The sequence below is a fragment of the Camelus dromedarius genome, chromosome 1, assembly GCF_036321535.1.
Source record: "Camelus dromedarius isolate mCamDro1 chromosome 1, mCamDro1.pat, whole genome shotgun sequence".
NCBI classification, from domain to species: domain Eukaryota; kingdom Metazoa; phylum Chordata; class Mammalia; order Artiodactyla; family Camelidae; genus Camelus; species Camelus dromedarius.
In genome coordinates, this window is record NC_087436.1 from 60,373,467 (window position 1) to 60,395,744 (window position 22,278).

General features: G+C 35.4%; 2 protein-coding genes across 2 annotated transcripts in view; one reads left to right on the top strand and one right to left on the bottom strand.

The window, feature by feature from the left end:
• The first annotated feature begins 11,350 nt into the window (after positions 1–11,350).
• SNCA (synuclein alpha) overlaps positions 11,351–22,278 on the top strand; it is a 232,365-nt gene continuing 221,437 nt past the window's right edge. The window contains exon 1 of the mRNA XM_064484887.1: positions 11,351–11,677. The gene's annotated coding sequence lies outside the window, so the exon portion shown is untranslated. The remainder of the gene's footprint in view (positions 11,678–22,278) is intronic.
• The window catches only part of MMRN1 (multimerin 1), a 68,661-nt gene continuing 64,232 nt past the window's right edge, over positions 17,850–22,278 (bottom strand). Inside the window, exons 8-9 of the mRNA XM_010999746.3 lie at positions 20,196–20,348; positions 17,850–18,694 (exon numbers count right to left, since the gene is read on the bottom strand). Coding sequence (XP_010998048.2) covers positions 18,273–18,694; positions 20,196–20,348 — 575 coding nt within the window. The 3' untranslated portion in view covers positions 17,850–18,272. The remainder of the gene's footprint in view (positions 18,695–20,195; positions 20,349–22,278) is intronic.

Genomic DNA, 22,278 nt, shown 5'->3' on the forward strand with positions numbered 1-22,278 from the left:
TCCATGAATTATAGAAACTGAGAACCAAAAATTCAAAATGAAATCATGAATTTTGTGTTTTTATTTGGATGATAACCCTAAAAATTGTTTTTAAGAGTTATACAGGTGAAATTTATCATTTATAGTGAAATCCATAATTTAAAATGTTTTGTTAGATTAAGAATTTAGTGTCTTCAATTAGTTTCTCAACTGCGAAGTGTGGACAATCTTCCTGAGGGTTCCAGAAAGTTTTCTTCCTTTAAAGAAACAGTGTTTGAAAACAGTGGTATACAACAGTGTGTCAGTGCATTAATCATTCAGATAATTAAACATTATTTCCCTTGGTCACCTGGAGAGATAGAAATAAGCATTGTGTGTACAAGATCCTTCCTGTTGAAGGAGCAAGGAAGGAGAGCAGGGTTTTCACGCTTCCAAACCATTTTTAACAAACACATCAATACACTATGTTCCATTTTATTTGTATATTTGTTTCACACATGAGGTTTCCTAGCCAAAGGGAGAAATAAAGATAAAAACAATGTCTTGGATGATTACATCATACCACAGAGGGTGCTGGAATGATAAAATTGCTGTTGTCAATCATCACTGCAAACTTTTCCAAGTGTCACATCAGTCCAATTAGGTGAAAAACTGTATAATATAAGAGGAAAACATTCAAATTCAAGTTGTTTACTTGACAGACACTCAAAGTTGTCACAGGGAGGGATGAAGAGATAATATTGTCATATCGTCAAAATATATGGGTCAGCCCTAAGGCTGTTTGGAACTCTCATTTGTAAATACCTATTGAAGAAATTTTCCACTTACTAATGTGTTCAGCCCCACCATACTTTGTCTGAAAAATGAGCTTAACAAATAACATATTCTGAGTCTCACTTTATGATTTTGTTCTCCAGAATATCCTTTAGAGGTACCCCCTTGTGGACTGCGTGAGGCCTTCTGTTGTAGTGGGCTGACTACTGTGGGTGGTCCAGAAGGCATGGCTGGCCCCTAGTCCTGTTGGTTGCCAGACTCTGCTTTGTGTGGAGGCTGCCAGCCACTGGTTGGAGGGGCTGGGTCACAAAGTGGTTGCTGCAAAACCCCAGGGATGGGGGGAGTGGGTCCCAGGGCTAGTGCTGGCACATTGGTTGGTAGAGTCAGAATCCAAGAGATCCTACAGTTGATGTCCGCCCACAGGTGGGTGAAGCCAGGTTCTGGGGCTGGTGCTGGCCCATTGGCAGGCAGAGCTGCATCCTGGGCCCTGGCTGCAGGATCCTGGGGTCCCAGAACTGGTGTCAGACCACTGGTGGGTGGAGGTAGTTCCTGGCACAGCTAGCTGTGGGGTTTGGGATGTCCAGAAGCTTTCGTTGATCTATTGGTGGGTGTGGTCAGGGCCCATCCAGCCCAATGGCTGGTGTTGGCCTGCTGGTGGCTGGGCTGGGTTCTGCTTTAGCAGGATGTGGAGTTGTGGTGGTCCTGGGGCTGGTGTCCGGAGGTGGGGCTGGGTCCTGTGGCCAATAAGCTGGAGGGACAACTCCAAAATGGTGTATGCCAATACCAGCATCTATGTGGTAGAACGAGCTCCCCCAGATGGCTGCCACCAGCGTCTGTGTCCCTGGGGTGAGCTCCAGTGGCCTGTCTCTGGGGGAGACTCTCCAAGGTCAGCAGGTAGGTCTGTCCCAGGCTCCTATCAAATTATGCTTCTGCCAGGGTTCCTGGAGCGTGTGAGATCTTGTGTGTACCCTTTAAGAGTGGAGTCTGTATTTCCCACAGCCCTCTTGGTCTCCCTAAAGCAAGCCCCACTGATCTTCAAAGCCAAACATTGTGGGGGCCCATCTTCCTGGTGCAGGACCACCAGGCTGGGGAGCCTGATGTAGAGCTCAGACCCCTGGCTCCTTGAGGAGGACCTCTGCAATTGTAATTATTCTTTTATTTGTGGGTCACCTGCCCAAGGGTCTTGACTGTACTTTGACTCTGCCCCTCCTACTCATCTCCCTGTGGTTCCTTCTTTATATCCTTAGTTTAGAAGATCTTTTCTGGTAGGTTCTGGCCTTTTTCATCAATAGTTGTTCTGTAAATGGCTGTAATTTTGCTGTACCTGTGAGAGGAGGTGAACTCAGGGTCTTTCTACATCACCATCTTGGGAACACTTTCCAAACATTAATTTTAATATCAAAATATCAGATTTTTTTCTATTATGATCAGGCTTATATAACCATTTTAAATACTTGATTTTAATCACAAAATCAACCAGTTGTATAAATTTAAATAACGGTTTAGAAAAACCTGGTTTATTAAATAACATCAACCTTAAAATAATGAATCTTCAGATGCAGAGCCCAAACAGAATTGATTCACAATTATTTTAATGAGAGTTATGTATTAGTGTAGCATAGTAGGTAAAAGAGTGGATTTTGGCATCAGACATGATTCATCTTTTCCCTGACATCTAGTTCAGATTAGTGAATAGTCTAAAATTTATGAGTCTCTCAATAACTTCTTATGTAAAATAGGGGCAATACTGCCTAGCTGGTAGGCTCATTTTGAGTTTTAAATTGTTATTGTATATAAGATCCCTTAATATGTTATTCTAAGATCTCACTTTTGTAAGATTTTAAAGAAATAAAGTACCAAAATATTTTAAACCTGCACTGTAGTACAATCCAGTGAAGTTTCCTGCTGTCACTAAATATATGAATCAAAATGTCCCTGTAGCTGTGGAATAAATACAATTCATATGAAAATGAGAATTATAAAGCACCATTCAGGTTATGGAGTGATCCTCACAATTTTACTTAAAAAATGACACTCAGGTACTTAATCAATTTTTAAACTGCTGTTTGAGAGGTGAAAAATAAACTCATATATTATCAACATAATAATGTCAACTGAAACTGTACTTCAGAGTGATAGTCTTGGAAGGAAAATATAAATTAGATTTTAACAATTCTGGAGTCACCTTTACTCAAGAATTAAATCACATGGGTCTTAATGGAATGTTTAAAATGAATGGGGAAATGCTCGGCAATATTAACAGTAAGGTGTCACATATATACAGTATATACTGCATGAGCAAAGCATAAGCCTTATTTAAGGAAAAGCATATGCTCTGTAAGAATGTGAGGACCCATGATCAAGTGTGTCAAATAGACAGGTCCAACAGTGTGGAAGTTGGCAACATGCTGTTACCAGCATACATGAGCAAATGATTGGTACAGTCCTTTGAAAGAGGCCACCACCATGCTGTGGGACGATCAAAACACAAACAGAAATTTCTCATTAAGGTTGTTAGGTTGGAGGCAATTCTGTAAGTGTGTTGTCAGAACTTTTTAAAATGTGCTTGGCTAGAGAAGCCAAATTGCTTGGTAGCAAAGTAGAATTATATATTCCCCACAAGCTATCTATGAGGAATGATCTCTGCATTCTATTTTTTTTTCAGTTCACAGTTAGTGTTTTCCAATATAGACAAAAACTTCTAAAAATTTACTTGCTGACATAAGTCAATTATATTGATCTTAATATTGTTTCTTCCAAGGGAATTCACCCTGTTGATCTATATCTATCTATTTATAGATAGAAATAAGATATAAATGATATAGACATATATTTAATGTTATCAAACCCTTTTAATGATATATAACTAAATATGTAATATAAATATTAATGTTTATATTTATATGTTGATTATTATATATTAATGTATATGTGTTATATGTAATTAATATGCACATGTATATGGTTATATAATAATTATATGAAAAATTGTATATAACATACATGTATTAGTTTGCTAGGGCTGTCATGACAAAATTTCACATACTTAAGCATGAGAAATTTATTTCATCTGGAGGCATGAAGTCTAAGATCAAGATGTTCTCAGGTTCGGTTTCATCTGAGGTCTCTCCTATAGGCTTGCAGTCGGCCCCCTTCTTGCTGCGTCCTCATGTGGTCTTTCCTCCGGGCATGTGCTTCTCTTATTTTAAAGACATCAGTCAGTGGATTAAGGTCCACCCTGAAGATCTCATTTTAACTTACTCACCTCTTAAAGAGCTTATCTCCAAATACATTTTAAGGTACTGAGGGTTATGACTGCAACATATGAATTTGGAGGGGGGCACAATTCAGCCGATAATGATACCTCTTATGCTAATTATGTACCTAACAACATAATTAATAGAGTTTGATTATAGTTTATAAGTTTCTCATTAATTTAGTTCAGTGTTGCATTCTCATTTATAGAATATCCTAAGGTGAAATGGCTCTAAATTCATTTTGGGTCTCAGCTGCTACAACAGTGGGGAAAGATGCCTACAGTCCTATCTGAAATGATACTTGAGTGACACTTCCAGGAAACTGTAAGTGTTGAGGGGTGGACATTGACAATCTCAATGTCAAAAACCTGACACCTCTGACAATTCCTGTTAGGCACAGCTCCTGAGCATCCTACCATATGGTGTTTGAATTGGTCCTTGGAGCACAGCATTCCCTTCTGGGTGTGAGAATCTAAAAGAGGCTTTGACAAGCAGCAGCAAGAACACAGACACTATCGTCTACATGACTCTACACGACAGGACTAAACTAACTTGTGAGAATAACAAGAAAATGTGTTTTACCTCAATATTGGGAATAATATATGTGCCTCAAAATAGAATGGGCTTCTCATTACGTAGTTAACCCCTGGTCCAATAAAGTATCCACAGGCAGGATAATCCTCAGACCAGCATCTATGAAATATTCTTCTCTTTCAATTTCTACTATTAATGTAACTGGATCTAACCTGTGCGGGTAACGCTGACTGATTCCTCCCAGAGAAAATAAACCCCAGATAAGTGAAAAGCTTACATCTGATAGCATCAGAGTTTCTGGAAGTTCAAAGGCTATAAAATGTAATAGCATAGTTACTATCTTCTTCCCCTTCAGCTTTTTAATATTTTGAGGATTTTTAATTGTAAAATTAATTAAGTAATTTTAAAAATCAACAAGAGAATTACTTTTTAGTAATTTTTTGTATGATGCTATTATGTTCTCTTCAGTATAAAAGCAGATATGTGCTGATGTATTATTTTTTTTTTAAGAGAATTAACTGTGAAGTCCATTGTGTGGCTTAAGAGCTATGATAGCCTAGTATAACATACAAACAGATTTTTTGGAATAATCTTGACATCCTCTGATTGGACATTTTCTCTTTGTTTTGTCTCTCAATTCATGACAAATCAAATAACTAAACCAAAGTAACTGGAGAAAGTTTTATTCCCAATGATTTAGAAAGGACTCTGCGTGGGGAGCTCTGTCCACAAGAGAAGCAGACCTAAGAGGGAAGAAGATGGGGTATGAGGAGTGAGAGGAGAGACTGAGTTACATTTCCCAGGGTTTTGTGCACCTTGTATAGAATCATGAGTTCAGAAGTTAGGTTTAGCTTGAGGGGAACCAATACTAGGAGAAAGGGAAATGGATCTGACACCTGCATTCGCGGTGTGAGATTCACACTGCTACATCTAGCAAGTTATTTGATCCTTCTCACTCATATTTGATATAAAGTTGAATTTTTTCCCTAACATTCTGATACAGTAAGTGAACAAACAAACAAATATTGTCTTTCCTCAAAATCAGAGGTATATAATAAAAATATTTTAAAGGTATAAACATTCACATTATAGTTCATGTCTATGTTATTATTTTCAACTCTAAATGAAACAAGAGTTTTACTTGCTTTATACAACAGCATAAAGTGGAATTCTGAATTTCAGAAAATAATTTCCTATTACATCTTCCTCTCATTTTGAGTATCCAGCATTTTCCCAAAACACAGAATGTCTGCTTTCCTAGAGGTTAATAATACATAAACATAAAACGGGCAATCCAGATTGCAAAATTTTCTCTCAGTGTTTTTTTTCAATATTTCAACTTTTCAGATGTATATGTATATGACAAAAGAAACTGTATCTTTTGTTAATATGTTGTCAAGTCTCACCTTATGAATTTTCTGAGAATCTCAGAATCTCTTTGAGATTAGGAACAAATATTTTGTTAGATAATAAATTGAGGTGTACAGCTCTGAGCAACACTGTACTGATGCACAGAAAGTTTTTTTTTTATCACTTTTTTAACTTTGAGATTATTTCAATTATTTTTTGTCATCACTTTTAAGTGAAATTCCAGAAACCCCAATAGTGAATACCTCAAGAGTACTGATTATGCCCCAGTTAGTATTCTAAATGCTGTATGTCTATTAGTTTAATCTCTGCACCAACCTTATGACGTAAATATTATTACCACTAATTTTACAAAAGATGTAACTGAGGCTCAGAGAGATTAAGTAACTAACCTTAGGTCACACAGCAAGTAAGTAGCAGAGCCAGGATTTGAGCTAAGTAATCTTGCTTATAACCACTATGCATTCCACATTTTTAATAAAACCTTTCAGTTAATTGTTCCACTCTGCTTTTTCTTTAGTGTCTTTTCTAGTGTGCTAGAGCAGGAGGAAATATATTTAATCCACCATTTAAAAATTCTTACTTTAGATAAATCAAGAAATTTTAGTGAAGCATCTTACCACTGCTAAACCAAACAATTTTTAGCAATATAAAATGATTTTCTTAATTTTCATGCAGTTTTGATGTATTAGAATAGATTGTGAAGTTCAATAGTTTATTCTACATGTTCAATGTGATCTGTTATTTTGACAGTTATGGTTAATATAATGCTTAAAAAAGGAATGAATACTATGGTAAAACGGATTTTAAAAGGCCAATAACCAGACTAAAAATGTATTAAAAAATTTATTTACGCCCTTGAAGCTAATATAATGTTATATGTCAATTATATATCAATTTAAAAATTTACTTATGTGAGAAATTCTTTTTCATTTGGCAATAATTTTTTTCGTATCCTTTTGTAGTACCACTGCGAGGTTTGTGTCACTATGACATAAAGAAAGGTGAATTAATACAGCGTTTGAAGTTCTACGAATAATTTCCTGTTGCATTTTCTTCTTCACACACACTCATTTCCTATGTCTTTCCCCAAACACTGATGTATTACCTCAGGCTAAGAATACATTTTATTTCAGAGGTATGCAATCCAGTGTGCAAGGCTTTCTTTGTACCTATTTATTTCTCTTTCAGTTTTTCACTCTGTCTCATGATGACTGTGCAAGTTAATTCTGGCAACATGGTATCTTTTGTGCTATCCATTTTCACATGCTTTATTACTCTACTAATCCTTTTCATTTCGTTGCTTTTCATTTTCTTTGTTAAAACTTGAATCCAACAATAAGCAGTAGTTGAGAGCTTGCTGTTTGTCTCCTCCCCTTTTCTGTGCTTTCCCTTTACCCTTTGCAATCTTCTTTCTAGCATCACAGTCCTAGCCAACCATTTACTGAGCATTTGCTACAAGCTAATCATTATGTTTAATGTTTTACATGCACCATCATATTTAATCTCTATAAAAATCCTAGTAAGCAGGAATTATTTTTATATCTATTTACAGATAAAGAAAATGAGGAACAAGAGTCCAACGGCTCATGACTGGAGTTTGAACTCAGTAATACAGGCCCATAACATCAACCCCCTCAACAGACTGCCTCTTAGGTAAAGTAGATGAGACCTCTGGGTTTGACCAACTGAAAACTGATTTCAGGTCTTGTTAACAAAGGAAATCCTAATCATCTTGGCACTTAAATCTGTGATTAACTCTGGTCAGAAAATTTGATTTAAGGCAAATAAATAATAAAATGAGAACTTTTCGTTAGCAACATGCAAATAGTAAAGCCGTAGTTTACCAATGATTTTTATAGCCTTGAATATGGAGTTGACCCAGTTCCATAGATTTGTTACACAGAACAGACATACAGGGAACTCCAGTTATATGAGGGAGATTGTTTTCATAAACATTAAATATTATACTTACTATTTCACATATCTGCATGTGTAAATTATGCAAATCTTTATGGCATTTTTCTGTTTGAAGTAATTTTAGGTGCTTTCTGAGGCAATGTGATACATTTGTGCACATCTCAAACATGTCCTTTGAAACACTTTACTCAGATGTTTATTTTTCAAGTGAAGCACACAGTAAACAAATACTAAATAAATACCTACTATATGTTGGCCATTGGGCTAGTCCATTACAAACAAGAAAAAAAAAACTCTGTGAAAATAATTCTCTCTGTGAAAAGTAACTCTCTGTGTAATAGCTTTGATAAATATGACAAATAAGTGAGTACTGAAGATTTCTGTTTCTGTTTTTTTTTTCCCCCTATACTAGCTATGTCTGAATGTAGACACTGAATACCACTGTTGCCTTGTAATGAAAAGCAACACATATAGGGTTTCAGAAATCTTTTCTTTTTTAAAATTTCAGGCGTTTGCAAAATAAGTCTGATTATTTAGAGAGGTCTATAAATTATCTTTTATTCAAAATATCTGTAATTTTAATCACGTTATTTTAGTTGCAGTAGGTTGTAAATTTGCAATAAAATAATAAGAAGGGAGGCTGAAACAGATGTTCTGTCAACACATGTGATTTCATCTGAGACAATCAGCATTCATCATGCTTAATCTTCATCAATTGAAATGTACTGATTTTCAATAACGTAAGCTCTGTATGTTCAGAAGGCTCCTGATGTTTAGGAAGAAATTTTTTGACTGGGACTTTTTTTGTATAGCAGCTAATTTACTGCAAGGATTACTTCATCCCCTATTACAAATCATTTTATTTAGTTGTGTATTATTTTCATATTACTTGATTATAAAGGTGTCTAGATACAGCTTTTTTTTTTTTTTGGTCATCTCATATATTTTTTTGCACAAGACAAATATTTCGCCTAAATAAGTAAAATCTATGCTTAAACTGGATGCAATTTGTAAATAATGAGGTTAAATTATTTCTTTGAAATATACTACCCAAATGTCTGTTCAATTAATTTAGACAGTTATACAATCCTGCTGAACAGCACATTAGTAGTAATACTTTCAAAAAGTAAATATGACTTAGGCCTGCCTCACAGTTCTGTATCGAATGAAAATAAATTTCATTGAAAATACAGTATTTCCTAGGGAGTATTTTGGATTATTCCTGGAACTTAGAAAACACTGCGCAAAAAAATTGAATAGGAAAAAAGAAACAGCAGGATTTTATAAACTGTGCCTTCTTTAAATGATGGTTCATGGAAACGTGTGTAAGAAATGGAGAGTGGACGGGAAAAGCAGGACATGGGAGAGAGCAACAGAGATGGCGGCGAAAGCGAAAGAAGCGGACAGCAGAGGTAAATAGAGAAAACCCAGGCAGTTAGAAAACCAACAGGAGAAGAGGAAGAAGGAGGAGGATGAGGCGGCGGGTGAGGGCAAGGGGAAAGGGAAAGAGAAGAAGGGAGCTGCAAAAGGAGAAGCAGAATCATGAAAGTTCAAGACCAAAGCATTTCTGTCACTCACAAGGCCACACATCCTCAGGCTGACGCTCAGAGGCTCCCGCACAGCGCCAAGCTGTCGGGTAATGAGAAGGTGACATCCTGCATTGAGGCTTTCTTTGTAGAAAAGGATGTGTGCTGGAGAAATGAATGCAGGTTCCTGCCAACGAGACCTGGGGAGAGACAATTAGGTCTTGGCTGGTGCTCAGGTACTGCAAACGCCATTTGTCTGCCCCTGGACCCATCTTGGTTGCTGGGTAAATGACAGCTGTATGAGAGGCTCCTGAGGAAATGCGGGGAGTTGCCTAGAAACACAGGGAGGGTGAATCCCGAGGTCAAAGTAAGATTTAAACAGGGCAAAAAAGCATGGATGGACCGAGGGATTATCATAGTAAGTGAAGTAAGTCAGACAGAGAAAGACAAATACCATAAGATGTTGTTTATATGTGGAATCTAAAAAAAAAAAAAAATACAAATTTTATTTACAAACCAGAAATAGACTCAGACATAGAAAATACAGTGGTTTGGCGAGATGGGGGGGTATAAATTAGGAGTTTGGGATTAACAGGTACACATTACTGTATACAAAACAGATAAACAACAAAGACCTATTGTATAGCACAGGGAACTATATTCAATTACTTGTAATGAGCTGTAATGGAAAAGAATATGGAAAAAAAAGTATGTGTACGTATAACTGAATCTTTGCTGTACACCTGAAACTAACATTGTAAATTGACTACACTTCAATAAAAATAAGAATTAAAAAGAAAAGTGGGCATAAAAGGAGCAGAATCGCCCTTATTTCTTTGCCTTTTCCAACAAAGGGTTGGAAAATAAAATAACATATCTTCCTGAATATCTTTCCATTTATGCTGAAAAAAATGTAACTTTAATCCTGGATGATGTTATAAAATATTTTAGGAAAGGAAAATCAGAATCATGTGCCTCTGATTTCAGTTCTGAAATTTTATGAAGAACTTCTGCTCCCAAACTCCACCCCCAGTTATTTATTTACATATTTGTTTATCAGATTCTGTCCTTTTCTAAAAGAGATGCAGGCCATAATCAATGAAGTTTTAATTTAGGTGGAAACTTCATTTTCTTTTATCCTTTAAGAGCTGTTTGGGAAGTAGAGAAGTGCATATTATTACAAAATATTTTCTCATGCTTTTATAACTCAGAAAACATATAAAAAGTTTAAATACGTTTGCTAACTTCCTACATTTATTCAGCACTGGTACCAGTGTAGAAACTTGGCAATTTCATTACTGGAGCGGAAGCTTCATTTATTGAAATGTGCCCACTTTACCCATTTATGCCTTTTGTTTTAATGTGCAGACCTGCCTCAGAGGACTGCAAAGAGTATGCTGAATAAACACACTGAAAATGATGTTATACCAGGAAATAATTTTCGAGTTCCACTAAAAGAAAATTTGAGGGAGTATTAAGGTTTTATCTTAGTAGAAGTGTTGCCAGGTTTCAAGAAACAAGAGGGAAAATATGAGAACACAATCGTAAAGAATTTTTGAAATTAAGGTGTAATCCTTGTCCCTTTTCCTCCTAATCTGTGAAGCTAGTGTTACATTACTAGTAGAATAGTATGCCACTAAACCCAAAAGAGAATGTCAAATTTTTTTTTGTAGACAAAGGTTTTCAAATGGCAGCTGGAGTGCGTAGAGACAGTAATGACTGATTTCCCTGTCATAGACTTTCTCTGCTAGTTTTTTACTTTGAAAAGGTGTGTAAAACATTGACCAGCTTAAACTGTTTTGCCTCCTTAAATAGATTATTCATTAATCAAACTAAAACAGCAGCTAAAACATTGACCAACTTAAGCCAGTTTTGCCTCCTTAAATAGTTGATTAATCAAATCTTGAGTTATTTTACATACAGCACTGAGCATGTGCAAGATAGAAACTCAGAATCATCCTGGAATCAAGGATCTTCAGTCTACAGAACTCAAACTGTGGAAGTGTTGTCACCAGAGCTTTTTAGGAAGCGAAAATTCCTTCAATAAGGAAAATCTGGCTTCCAGCAGCTTGAACAGCTGATATGCACTGATTTGAGACTAGCCAATCAGCTTCCAAGTCTGAAATTCCTCTAACCCCTTAAATTTCAGCCTGAAAGCTTGGTTGGTCAGGAAGATAGATTTGAGTAGTGCCTCCTTTCTCTTTGCTGGTGGACCCTGAAATAAAGCTCTTTTTCTTAAAAGCTGCTGCCAAAGGACTGGCTTCTGCGTGCTTGGGGCAGCAAGCCCTTGCTGGGTAACAATGTCATCTAGGCTTAGAGGTAAGTTGATGAAATGGTACGAGTATCTTGTATGTCAGATGGTTTTCATCCTCCATGCTCTTTCACCCTGGTCCTGACCATACTCTGTCGGCGCTCACCAATTTGGCTCCAATTTTTTCTTCTGTTCCCTCTAACCTCCCACCTTCATGGTTGGTATCCTCCTCTTATTCGCCTTTCTTTTCCTCTTCCTTATTTCTGTTTTGATCTTTCTTCTTCCTCTTGTCTCCATATATTTTTTGTCACATAGCCACCAGCAGCAAGAGGGAAAGGAAATATTCAGGAGCTTTCTCTGTGCAGATTGTGTGGCTTTTGATTTTACAGTCGCAGTGGAAAATGGTGTTACAACTTGTAAACTGTAGTGATATAAGGCAGATTAGTAACTGGTGTGATGTGTGCTTCAGAAAGAGACTGGCAGCTCAACTTCTGCATAATTGCTTACCAGTGGAAGTGGTGGTTCTCCCTGAGGTGGTAGCGTTTGCCCTCTTGCAGATAGTTTCCTCACAAGGTCACTTGCTAAGATCCTTTTTCCATTGGTGTGAAGAAAATATATCTTGTTGGCAAAATTGTGTCAGTGTATTAAGGACATAGCTAGGGCATGTAAGTAGCTGTTTGTTACAGCCCAGAATGACTGTAACTATTTTAAGAAAATTCGATGCTTTCATAGGCCTAAAACCTCTGTCTAACAAAGATAACAACATTAGCCAAATATAGATATCACACTTTAATTCTCTACATTAAAAAGAAAAGAAAAATCAAACTTAGTTTTGGGATTGGTGATCACAACTTTGAATAGTCAAATTATTTTCTTCCATTAGCGTAAAAAGAATTTTCCTAGAAAATTTTCTGAATTAGCAAAATTTAATTAATAAATGTAAGACATTTAATTCTGTCCCATTCCCAGCATGTTCTGTGCATTTACTGATCTCAGTAATCTTCCACTAGCTGCAGCGCCAAGAACTTTATTGATGGGTAAATGGTACCTGACCTCATGGAATTCTGAGATGCCCTACAGGCATCTTAGTCTTCCCATTCTTCAGAATACACTACAGAATCAGTTTTCAGATACCAATATTGCTCCAGGAATATTTACAATGTATTTTTCAATGTAAAAAGACAGGTTCCTTTGTGATACTCAAGAGTGCCTTTAGGGTATATAGGTGGTGGTTGTTGATGATGTGGTTGCTTTCTCTAACACGTTCTACTTGAGTATACCACATTGGATGACAGAAGCCAGAATTACTCAGAAATGCAGGAACGATCTTTGTTTATTGCTTCCATTCATTGCACGGGGTAGAGCTCACAGTGTGCTGTTAGCATGGATATCGGTGACTGGCTAAAACCCATACATGACCTGTCAGTTTGCCGACCACTTTAAAGGAAATAGAATTACTGTTTATGAAATAGAATCATGATTCAAAAACATAATGGCAAGCTTCAGAAAGGGCAATGAAAGTCACATTAAAAAGGCAAGAAATCTCTGGAGAGTCTTTTAAATTTCATGTACAGAATAATTTCCACACTATTTAGCTACCTCCTCAGCAGGATTAAAGAGATCTAAACATGTTTGTTTCGTCCATCTGCAATGGTGGGAGAGGGAATCAGATGCAGTAGGGGATTGAAAGAGGGTTTGAAGCAGTGGGAGGCATCTCTGTAGAATATTCTTGGTTAAGCACAAGATTATTCTGTGATAAATCATGAAAATTAGCACATGTGAGTATATCTAAGAAATTAGGTTAAGAAAAACAGTATTCTTAACATATTTTGGATGTATAAGTAGCAACTAATCATCTTTGTCAAAGTTTAACATTTTTCCTGTCATGTATTATTTGTCTAGACACCTCAAATGATTTTTGGAAATGGCTACCTAATGCAATTAAGTGTATTTCTTTTACATATGTTTTCTGGCATATTAAGCACAATTCAGTGTGTTGGTGGTGATGATGGTGAAGGCAGGGATCAATGAAGGAAAGTAAGTTGCCAAAAAAATTTTAGAAACTATAATTATCTGTTTCCTGGTCAGAAGAATCTCGTGAGTCAGTTTCTTCACTAGTTGCTAACGTCAGCAAAGTAGACTAGAAATTTATAAGAACACCCACCCCTTGGGTTGTGTCATATAGTATTTTCATTCATAACTTGAGTGCACTTTATATAGTATTTGTTCGAATGCAAAAGATAGGAAATTCAAGTAAGTATTTGAATCCAATTTTTTGGATGGAGATTTAAATACACTGAAAAACACACTGACTCCTAGGTTGTGGTCAGGGAGCATTTTCATTGTAATCTTCTATGGGCTCGATATAAGTATGTATTTGAATCTAACAGGAGATCATGTTGCAACCAGGATCTGCCATAGAGTGATATTTTTTAAAATATGGGAACATTTTAATATATTCTAAATATTACTCCATCCAATCCTTGGTATCTGGGAAATGTTTTGAATAAAGCCTGGGCTTTTTGACATTTCGTGAAGCTACCCATAAATAAAAGTAATAAAATTTGGACTTTTTCCAGAGTTTGAGATTGTTTAATTAGGATGTCAGCCCAGAGAAATGAACTCTACTTGTTGGTGTTTTCCCCAAACACAAACACAGTACAGCTCATTGGAGATTCTCACTGAGCTGTGGTGAAATCTCCCGAGGGAGGGTGCCTCCTGACACCCCTCTGCTCTTGGATGAAACCTTGGGTTTGAAACCACTGGGGCAGCAAGAATCTCTGCCTTCAACAGGGCAGATCCATGGGACTAAATGTACAATCTAGGAAAGGCAGGCTACCATTCCTGCCTTAATGTTTCCCATACGTGCCTTGCAGGGACAGAGGACAGGCAAACAGCTTTGAATAATGAAGAAAATTGTATTACAGTAAAAATTGCCTTTGATGAAGACAAAATTTATTAATCAACTAGTTGGTAAGGGGAAAAAGCTGACAGCAATTTTTTTTTTAAGGTACCAAGTTGTGAGCTCACTTTCTTTAGACTTGGATAAAAAGCACATGATAAAAATCTTAGGTTTTTTAATGTATAATACACAATTTATATATATGAGATAGAAAATATATCTATATTAGGTATATATTAGATAAAGGAAAACCTTAAATTGTATATAAAATATAAATGTATATACTTACATAATAATATATTTGTGTATGTTATAACCGAACTTCTATAAATTAGAAATTCATTCAAGTTTATGTTTTGAAACAGATGAACATCAAAAAATCCCCTTTAAGAGGATTAAGTAAACTAATCAACCAAAAATCAATGTCTTATTTTAATCATTTCTTAATGCTCAAATGATATTAGCCCATTCTTCCATTCTTCTCATTCTACCAAATGAGAAGTTTGGTAAAGGAGAGTAGAAAGAGTCCTTTAGGCACACTTGGCTTGGAATATGAAGTTCCTTAATTCCTGGAGTGACCCAAAAGCGAGTAACGGGAGTTTGGTCAGGGCTGCAGAATAAAGAGGGCTTGGTTATTAAAGATACATTTCTCATTCTTTTTTTTTTTTTTTGAAGTATAGGTGATTTACAATGTTGTGTTAGTATACACTTCTCATTTTTACAGAGCTGCTCACGATTTTGGTGGTAGTAAATCCCAGCTTGACTCTGAATAATGTATTTCAAATGCAATATCTGTCTGTACTGATTTGCTTGATATTTATTTTTGTATTATTTTAATATATGATTTATCTTGCCTGTCACAAAGTAGGTGTTTGTTAAATAGTTGATGATTGAATGGGTATGAAATTGCTATCAGTAATTAGGGTCTTAGTATGCTTTGGGAGTTTGCTGGGCAGGAAGGTCTGGTGAGAGAGAAGAGCGTTGGAATTCAATCTACAAAAAAAAATCCACTAAAGTCTGCTGTTTCCATACGAAAAATTAAGAAAATCCCAATGTTCTATTTTTTTAATTAAAACCTTTTTTGGGTTTTTTTGGAGGGGTGAGTAATTAGTATTTATTTATTTGTAACAGAGGAACTGGGGATTGAACTTACGACTTCATGCATGCTAAGCATTTGCTCTACTGCTGAGCTATACCCACTGCCCCCCAATGTTGCATTTTTTTAAACATGGGTATATTTGATCATGACAATTAGAAATATATTACTAGATTGTCCTATATTATATTGGATGGCTTTTAAAAAAATAACCAAACAAAATCACAGCAACTCAAAAGTAGCTACAATGCCTTTTGGCTATGGGTAGCAATTTGTCATTAAATTGTATATTTCTACAAATACATATAAAAATAAAGACTAATATTAATAATTAAAATTCCAAACACCAAACCATCATTTAATGCCAAATGTTCAAAATTATCTAATTACAAAATCAAAGATTCAATTATGCATGGCAATGACACATATTGTCAAATGATTTACTTCCTTTTGTTCTGCTACTAATATTAAAGAAAAGGCAGTGCGTTGAAATAACTGGTATCTGTTGAAAAGTATATTTGGAAGACAAAAATTCTCTTTAAACTAGGAGTACTTGAAGAAATCAAACAAAACATTTTAGATTGTGATGTAATTTTAGGCAGGGACTAAAGAAATTATCAAAACGTTCCAAATGTTTTTGAAAGTCACACACTTCCACATAACAGAATGGAAAGTGTCAGTCATTCAGCCTTTGCTTGTCAGCATTGAGCTCACACCTGTTCATGGAGTCCTGAGCTGGGCTGGGCTGGGAAGGTACAGCTGTTTGGGCTCAACATGAGACATCGTGATGGGCGGTACTCACGTCACTCTTCCCTGCAGAACTGTCCAAGGTTCGTTAGGCTGCCATTTGGACTATCCTACAGCTTGTCATGTGACTCACGCGTGTTGCAGTGTGTTCAATCCCTTTTATTGATTGGCAGTCCTCTGCTATATGGATATACCAGAGTTTGCTTTACTATTCATCTATTGCAGGACAGGTGGGTGGAACCAAGTTTCGGCTGTTACAAATAAAGTTACTCTGAACATGTGTGTACAACTTTGTGTATGGACGTATGCTTTCAATTTCAGCAAATCTGAAAAAATTTCCAGTTTCTGCTACAGGGAGAAACTAGTTTCACATTCAAGATAGGCAATATTTAAAAAATTGTGAGTTGTGATGAGTATGTGTTGGGGGTAATGAGTACTCTTTAACATGAGCAAAAGAGGTCTATGGATTGGTACAGGTCTTTTCAAAGGCAATTTGATAGTAGTCTAGCTAAATAAAAATATAGGCTTATCCCTTGTTCCTGAAATTCTCCACAATTTGCTGAACTACTGGGAAAATGACTTACCCACTAGGTGCCTCTGTTCCTCATCAGTGTGAAGAGGCTGATAATACATGATATGTATCTTATACAGTTAATAGGTTATTCATAGCACTACAGTAATCAGTAAGTAAATTAATTTGTGGAAAACATTTGCCATACCCCAAACTTTTTCATTAGTATTTTTATGATAACTTACAGGAATCTATTCTTCAGAAATACTTTGTCAAATGTGTAAGGGATGTATGTTTAAGGATGTTCACTACAATAATATTGTTATAATGAAACATTGGAGACAATCTCAATGACCTTCATAAGGGCTTATTACATAAATTACAGTACATCTGTAGGAGGTAACACAGAGAAAGGATGGATGTGAATGCTGGAGAAGAAAGGCTGATTCTAAATCCTGCCTCAGTCCTTACTAGTTGTGAAGCTTGGTCCATTCCTTCATCACTGTCTCTGTTTCTTCAGCTATAAAATGATGGTAGTAATACCCACCTTATACAAGGTTTTGAAAGAAATCGATGAGACATTGTATATAAGTTGCTTAGAAGAGAATCAGGGCACAGTGAGCATCCCATAAATCGTAATATCAGCCTGGAATACTATGAACCTGTGATAAGAATACGGTCAGGTCTGCTTGTGTTGCCATAGGAGACTCACTGGAGGAAAGTTTTATTTTTTCCCCTGTAGATACTGTAAGGTGGAGGCAGGTAAAAGATGCACTTGTATATCATTAGACTTGGGTGTAAATGTTCAAATGTGTCAATTATTACTTTATTCTCTAATTACAGGAAGGGAACAATAGTTAGGCATATTTCAAGTTTCTATTTCAACTTCTTAATTGTGATTATGAATGAAAATGTTAGTATGTAAGATCGATCAACTCAACAGTAAAGAATAAAAATCAAAGTTTAGAAAAACACTTTCTTTGAGCAATTTAATTTATTTGAATTTGTGAATTTAGGAAACATGTTATATATTTACATACACATGGAATAACAAAAGCATTTTACTGGAAAACTACTGTGACTGACAATACTGAGTGAGTGTCACTTTATAATATTACTTTACATTGAAATGCCTTACGTGAGAAAACAAAAAAGGAATGCTAACAATCGCACCTTGTTTTCTATGCCACTAAGTCTCTTTAGGAGCAATAATTCCTTTATATATAGGTTGTCCAAAAGAAATTCAAATAAGTTTATGAAATAAACTTAACAGCCTTCCTCAGATTAAAAAAGAAGTTGGTTTTAATTCATGTAGAAAAACCAAAAACAGAGCAGATGTGCATGCAAAGGAAAATAAAAACACAGGCTGCTTTTCAGTCAAGGTGACAGTCTGTCCTTCATACTAATTTATGTACGGTATAACAAGTAACCACTAAATGTAGTAGCAGGGGGAAATTTGGCTGGAATCGTTCCTCTGACAAGTCGCAACCACACTTCCTGCCCATAATTTAATTCTAATAAGGCATCCCCAGTCACAACCCTATCACAGCGTATCTCACTGTTAATATTTTCAGACTCAAATGCAAGCTTGTCTACTCCATCAACCACTAAAAATCCAGAGATATGAGCACTGAATGACTCAATAGTATATTTGAAAACATACACCCCAAGATAGGGAATTCTGAATTTTCCAGTTCTTGGAGTGTAGGAAGCTCCATAATTGACATCCAAGTTGTTAAATAGGATAGGACCAGGTGTAGTCATTCCGTAAGTATGGGATGCAAAAAACGCCACCATCGGTGCGTATCTGTAAGAACCTTTTGAATAATCTGATAGTGGAAAAAAGATAGAAAGGGTTAATTTTCATGTTTTGATATTGTTTTGTTTCTATCTTTATTATTTTCTGTCTTTATCACTTTATCTCAGTTAACAAAAAGGGTTAGCAGAGGAAAAAAGGTCATTCACTAGATTTAACAAGGGCATAGGGGCCTGGATACCCGCCTTTTTTGTGTGTGTGACTTACCTGAAATTGCTTATCCTCTCTGGGACTCAGTTTCTCCACTTAGATCAAGATAGAATGATAGTAACACTTGATACCTCCCTCATAGAAATGCCTCAAAGATTAATTTGCATGTGGCTTTGATCTCTCCAGAGACAAAGGAATTCAAAGCACTCTGATGATTATGGTATGCCAGAATGTCTTAAAGCCTCTTGCAGGAATTAAAGCTGACATGACGTGGAAACAATTTTTCCAGCACCTTGTCAAACAAACAGTTTCTAGAGGCTAAAACGGAAACCGAATGAAATCATACGCACTACAGAGTAGACAAAAGCAATCTTCTATGTAATTAATGCCATATGTACTTACAAAGGCTGAGATTTCAGAACAGACTAAAGATTGTTCTTTATTATGCAACATATTAAGAAAAGCCTGATTTGAAATATGTTTTTTTGCCATCATTAAGGAGAATATTTTAAGTGCTGCACACACTTTCTTGTATAGGAATCAGAAAAGGTACACTCTTGAAGTAAATCTATAGCAACCTATACTTATAAAAGTAAACGGACAAAAAGACACCTTGTTCTAATCAGTCCACCTGAGCATGTTCCGACAGTCCTCAGCCAGTCACAATGACACTATTAGCTTGACCTTCATAGAAGACATACTGCTATGCACTTATTAAAGCTTCATTGAAAGAATCAGATCTGATATGAATCAAAGATATATTCGTTAACAACTTATTTGAGGAGAAAAAGTTGGTATTACTTGGACATATATTTCTGTTTTTTTTGTTATGGACTGCCATTTACCTTTTTAAAAATTAAATTAAAATTTTTATTCAAGATAGTCAGTTTACCATGTGTCAGTTTCTAGTGTACAGCATGTTTCAGTCATACATATACATACATATATTCATTTTCATATTCTTTTTCATTATAGGTTACTATAAGATATCGAATATAGTTCCCTGTGCTATACAGTAGAAACTTGTTGTTTATCTGTTTTATATATAGTAGTTAGTATCTGCACATCCCGAACTCCTGATTTGTATATTCTTTTAAGAAGATAAAGAGGGGGAGAAATTCATTAAACTGCCTGTATTATACCAATATTGAAAATTTCAATGAATATATATCAATATGACTACCTGAAAAAAAGATATTTCATGTGTGTCTGTAAATCCTGTGTTATTAAGTTTCAGAAGTAAAAGGAATTCATCCTCAAGGGAGTCCACATTAAGCAGGTCTAAACATTCATTTGTAAATATTTTCAAAAAATGTTTTTGTTTATAACATTGAGCAAATCCAAGGGGGCATGTACTTTCTCACCTGGAGCCAAAGCATTTTCTTCCACCACCTTGATGGTGCAGTTGTCACCAGTAAAAGGATGTCGACACGCGCAGACGACACTGATCCTTCCATTTATACACGTGCCCCCGTTCTGGCATGGGGACCTGCTACAGTCTGAATACTCCTTTGTCACTGGAAAAGAATCACGACAAAAGAGGGTAAAAGTGATCTATTTTCCTATTGATCTCTAATCATAGTCTGCAGCAGAATGGGAAAAACATTGAATTAGACATAAGGAAAATGTGTTTCCAGGCCCAGATTGCCTACCAATGTAGTTATGAGACTTGCATCCAAATTCCTTAACTCTCTGGGCTTATTCTGAAGACCTTTCCTGCTTCTTTGATGTGCAGATAATCCTGGGATCCATTGCATTTATTTGTGTTAAATATTAAGATTTTGGTCAATGTAGAATAGAATATCTGGACACAAAATCATGTATATTTAGAACCAGTATATGATAAAGGTAATGTCTCAAATCATTGGAGGAAAAAAAAAATGTCTATTCAGTAAACAGTGCTAAGCTAATTAGACATCCATAAAAACAAATTCCACAGGTACAAAACTACTAAATGTGGGAAAAAATCATTGCATTACAATCAAATGAAAAGAATATCTTTGTTGATCTTTAAAATTTTGGAAATTTTTAAATTTTAAAATTTGTGTTCTAATGCAAAACAAAACAGACAAAACTCAGAAGTCATAAGAGAAAAATCCTCACATTTGACCAATTAAGAATTAAAATTTACTTGCAATGAAAGCCACTCATTACTGAATTTCAAAGATAAGTGACAGATGAAGAGGAAAGATTTTTTTTAACAGATTCAACAATCTAATGAATAATATTTGTAAAACATGTAAAGTTCTGATTAATCCAAAAGAAAAAGAAGGTAACTGTGTAAAAAAAAGTGAAAAATGGCAAATAATATGGGGTAGTAAATCAATGAACAAAAAATACAAAAACACTAAAATTCTCAAAACTTATTCAACCTGACTACTAATTAAGAAATGATAAATTACCACCAACATTTTTATATCAGGTGGCAACATTTAAAAAGAAAATAGTCATGCAATATGAATGAAAACGGATATTTTCATACAATATTGGTTAGAGCTTATATTATTGGAACCTTTGAAAAGGACGAATTGACTGTACATACCAGAATTTAAAAGGTTCATTTGTTTTAAGCCAGAAATTTCTCCTGGCAGAATATATATTCCAGACACACTTGCTCATGTATACATAGATAATTGTTCAAAAAAGTTCTTTATGACATCATTTGCATTAGTGAAAAATTGCAGGACACCTAAATGACCATTGATGAGGGACTTGTTGAAGGAATTACAGTATTTTTTCACCAAGGACAGCGGTAGAAGAATGAAGTAGATCCCCAGTATGTTTGAGTTGCCACAGATGGCAAGTTTCAGTTCACGTATTAGATATAGAATAATTTCATTTATTTAGAAAGCCTCAATTTATGAATATTGTAAGCATAATATATAGTTATGTAAAGAGAGACAAAATGTTGGATGAACACTTACATTACTGGCCACAGTTTCCACTATGGTGCCACCTTGTGGAAATAATGTTAATTCACAATTGACTCATTTCAAATCATGGTCATTGTTGATTTTTAAATTTAGGCTTATTTGCTTTAATATTTATCTCAAGAAGTGAGATTTATAAATACTTTAAATACATTCTAATTCATATTTAAATAATTCAAATTCACATAATATGTGACCAAACTGTGTGCTTGTATTAGAATCGAAAATGATTTTTTTGAACTATAGTTGATTTAATGTTATATTACTAGTTTCAGGTGTACAACAGTGATTCGATATTTTTTTAAATCATACTCCATTTAAAGTTTTGATAAAATATTGGCTATATACAGGGATGTGCTGTACATTACATCTTCGTATCTTATTTATTTTATACCTAGTAGTTTGTACCTCAATCCCCTTCCTCCACTTTGCCCCCCCCCACTACTAGTTAGTTCTCTGTATCTATGAGTCTGTTTTGTTTTATTTATCCATTTGGTTTATGTTTGCAAAGAAATAT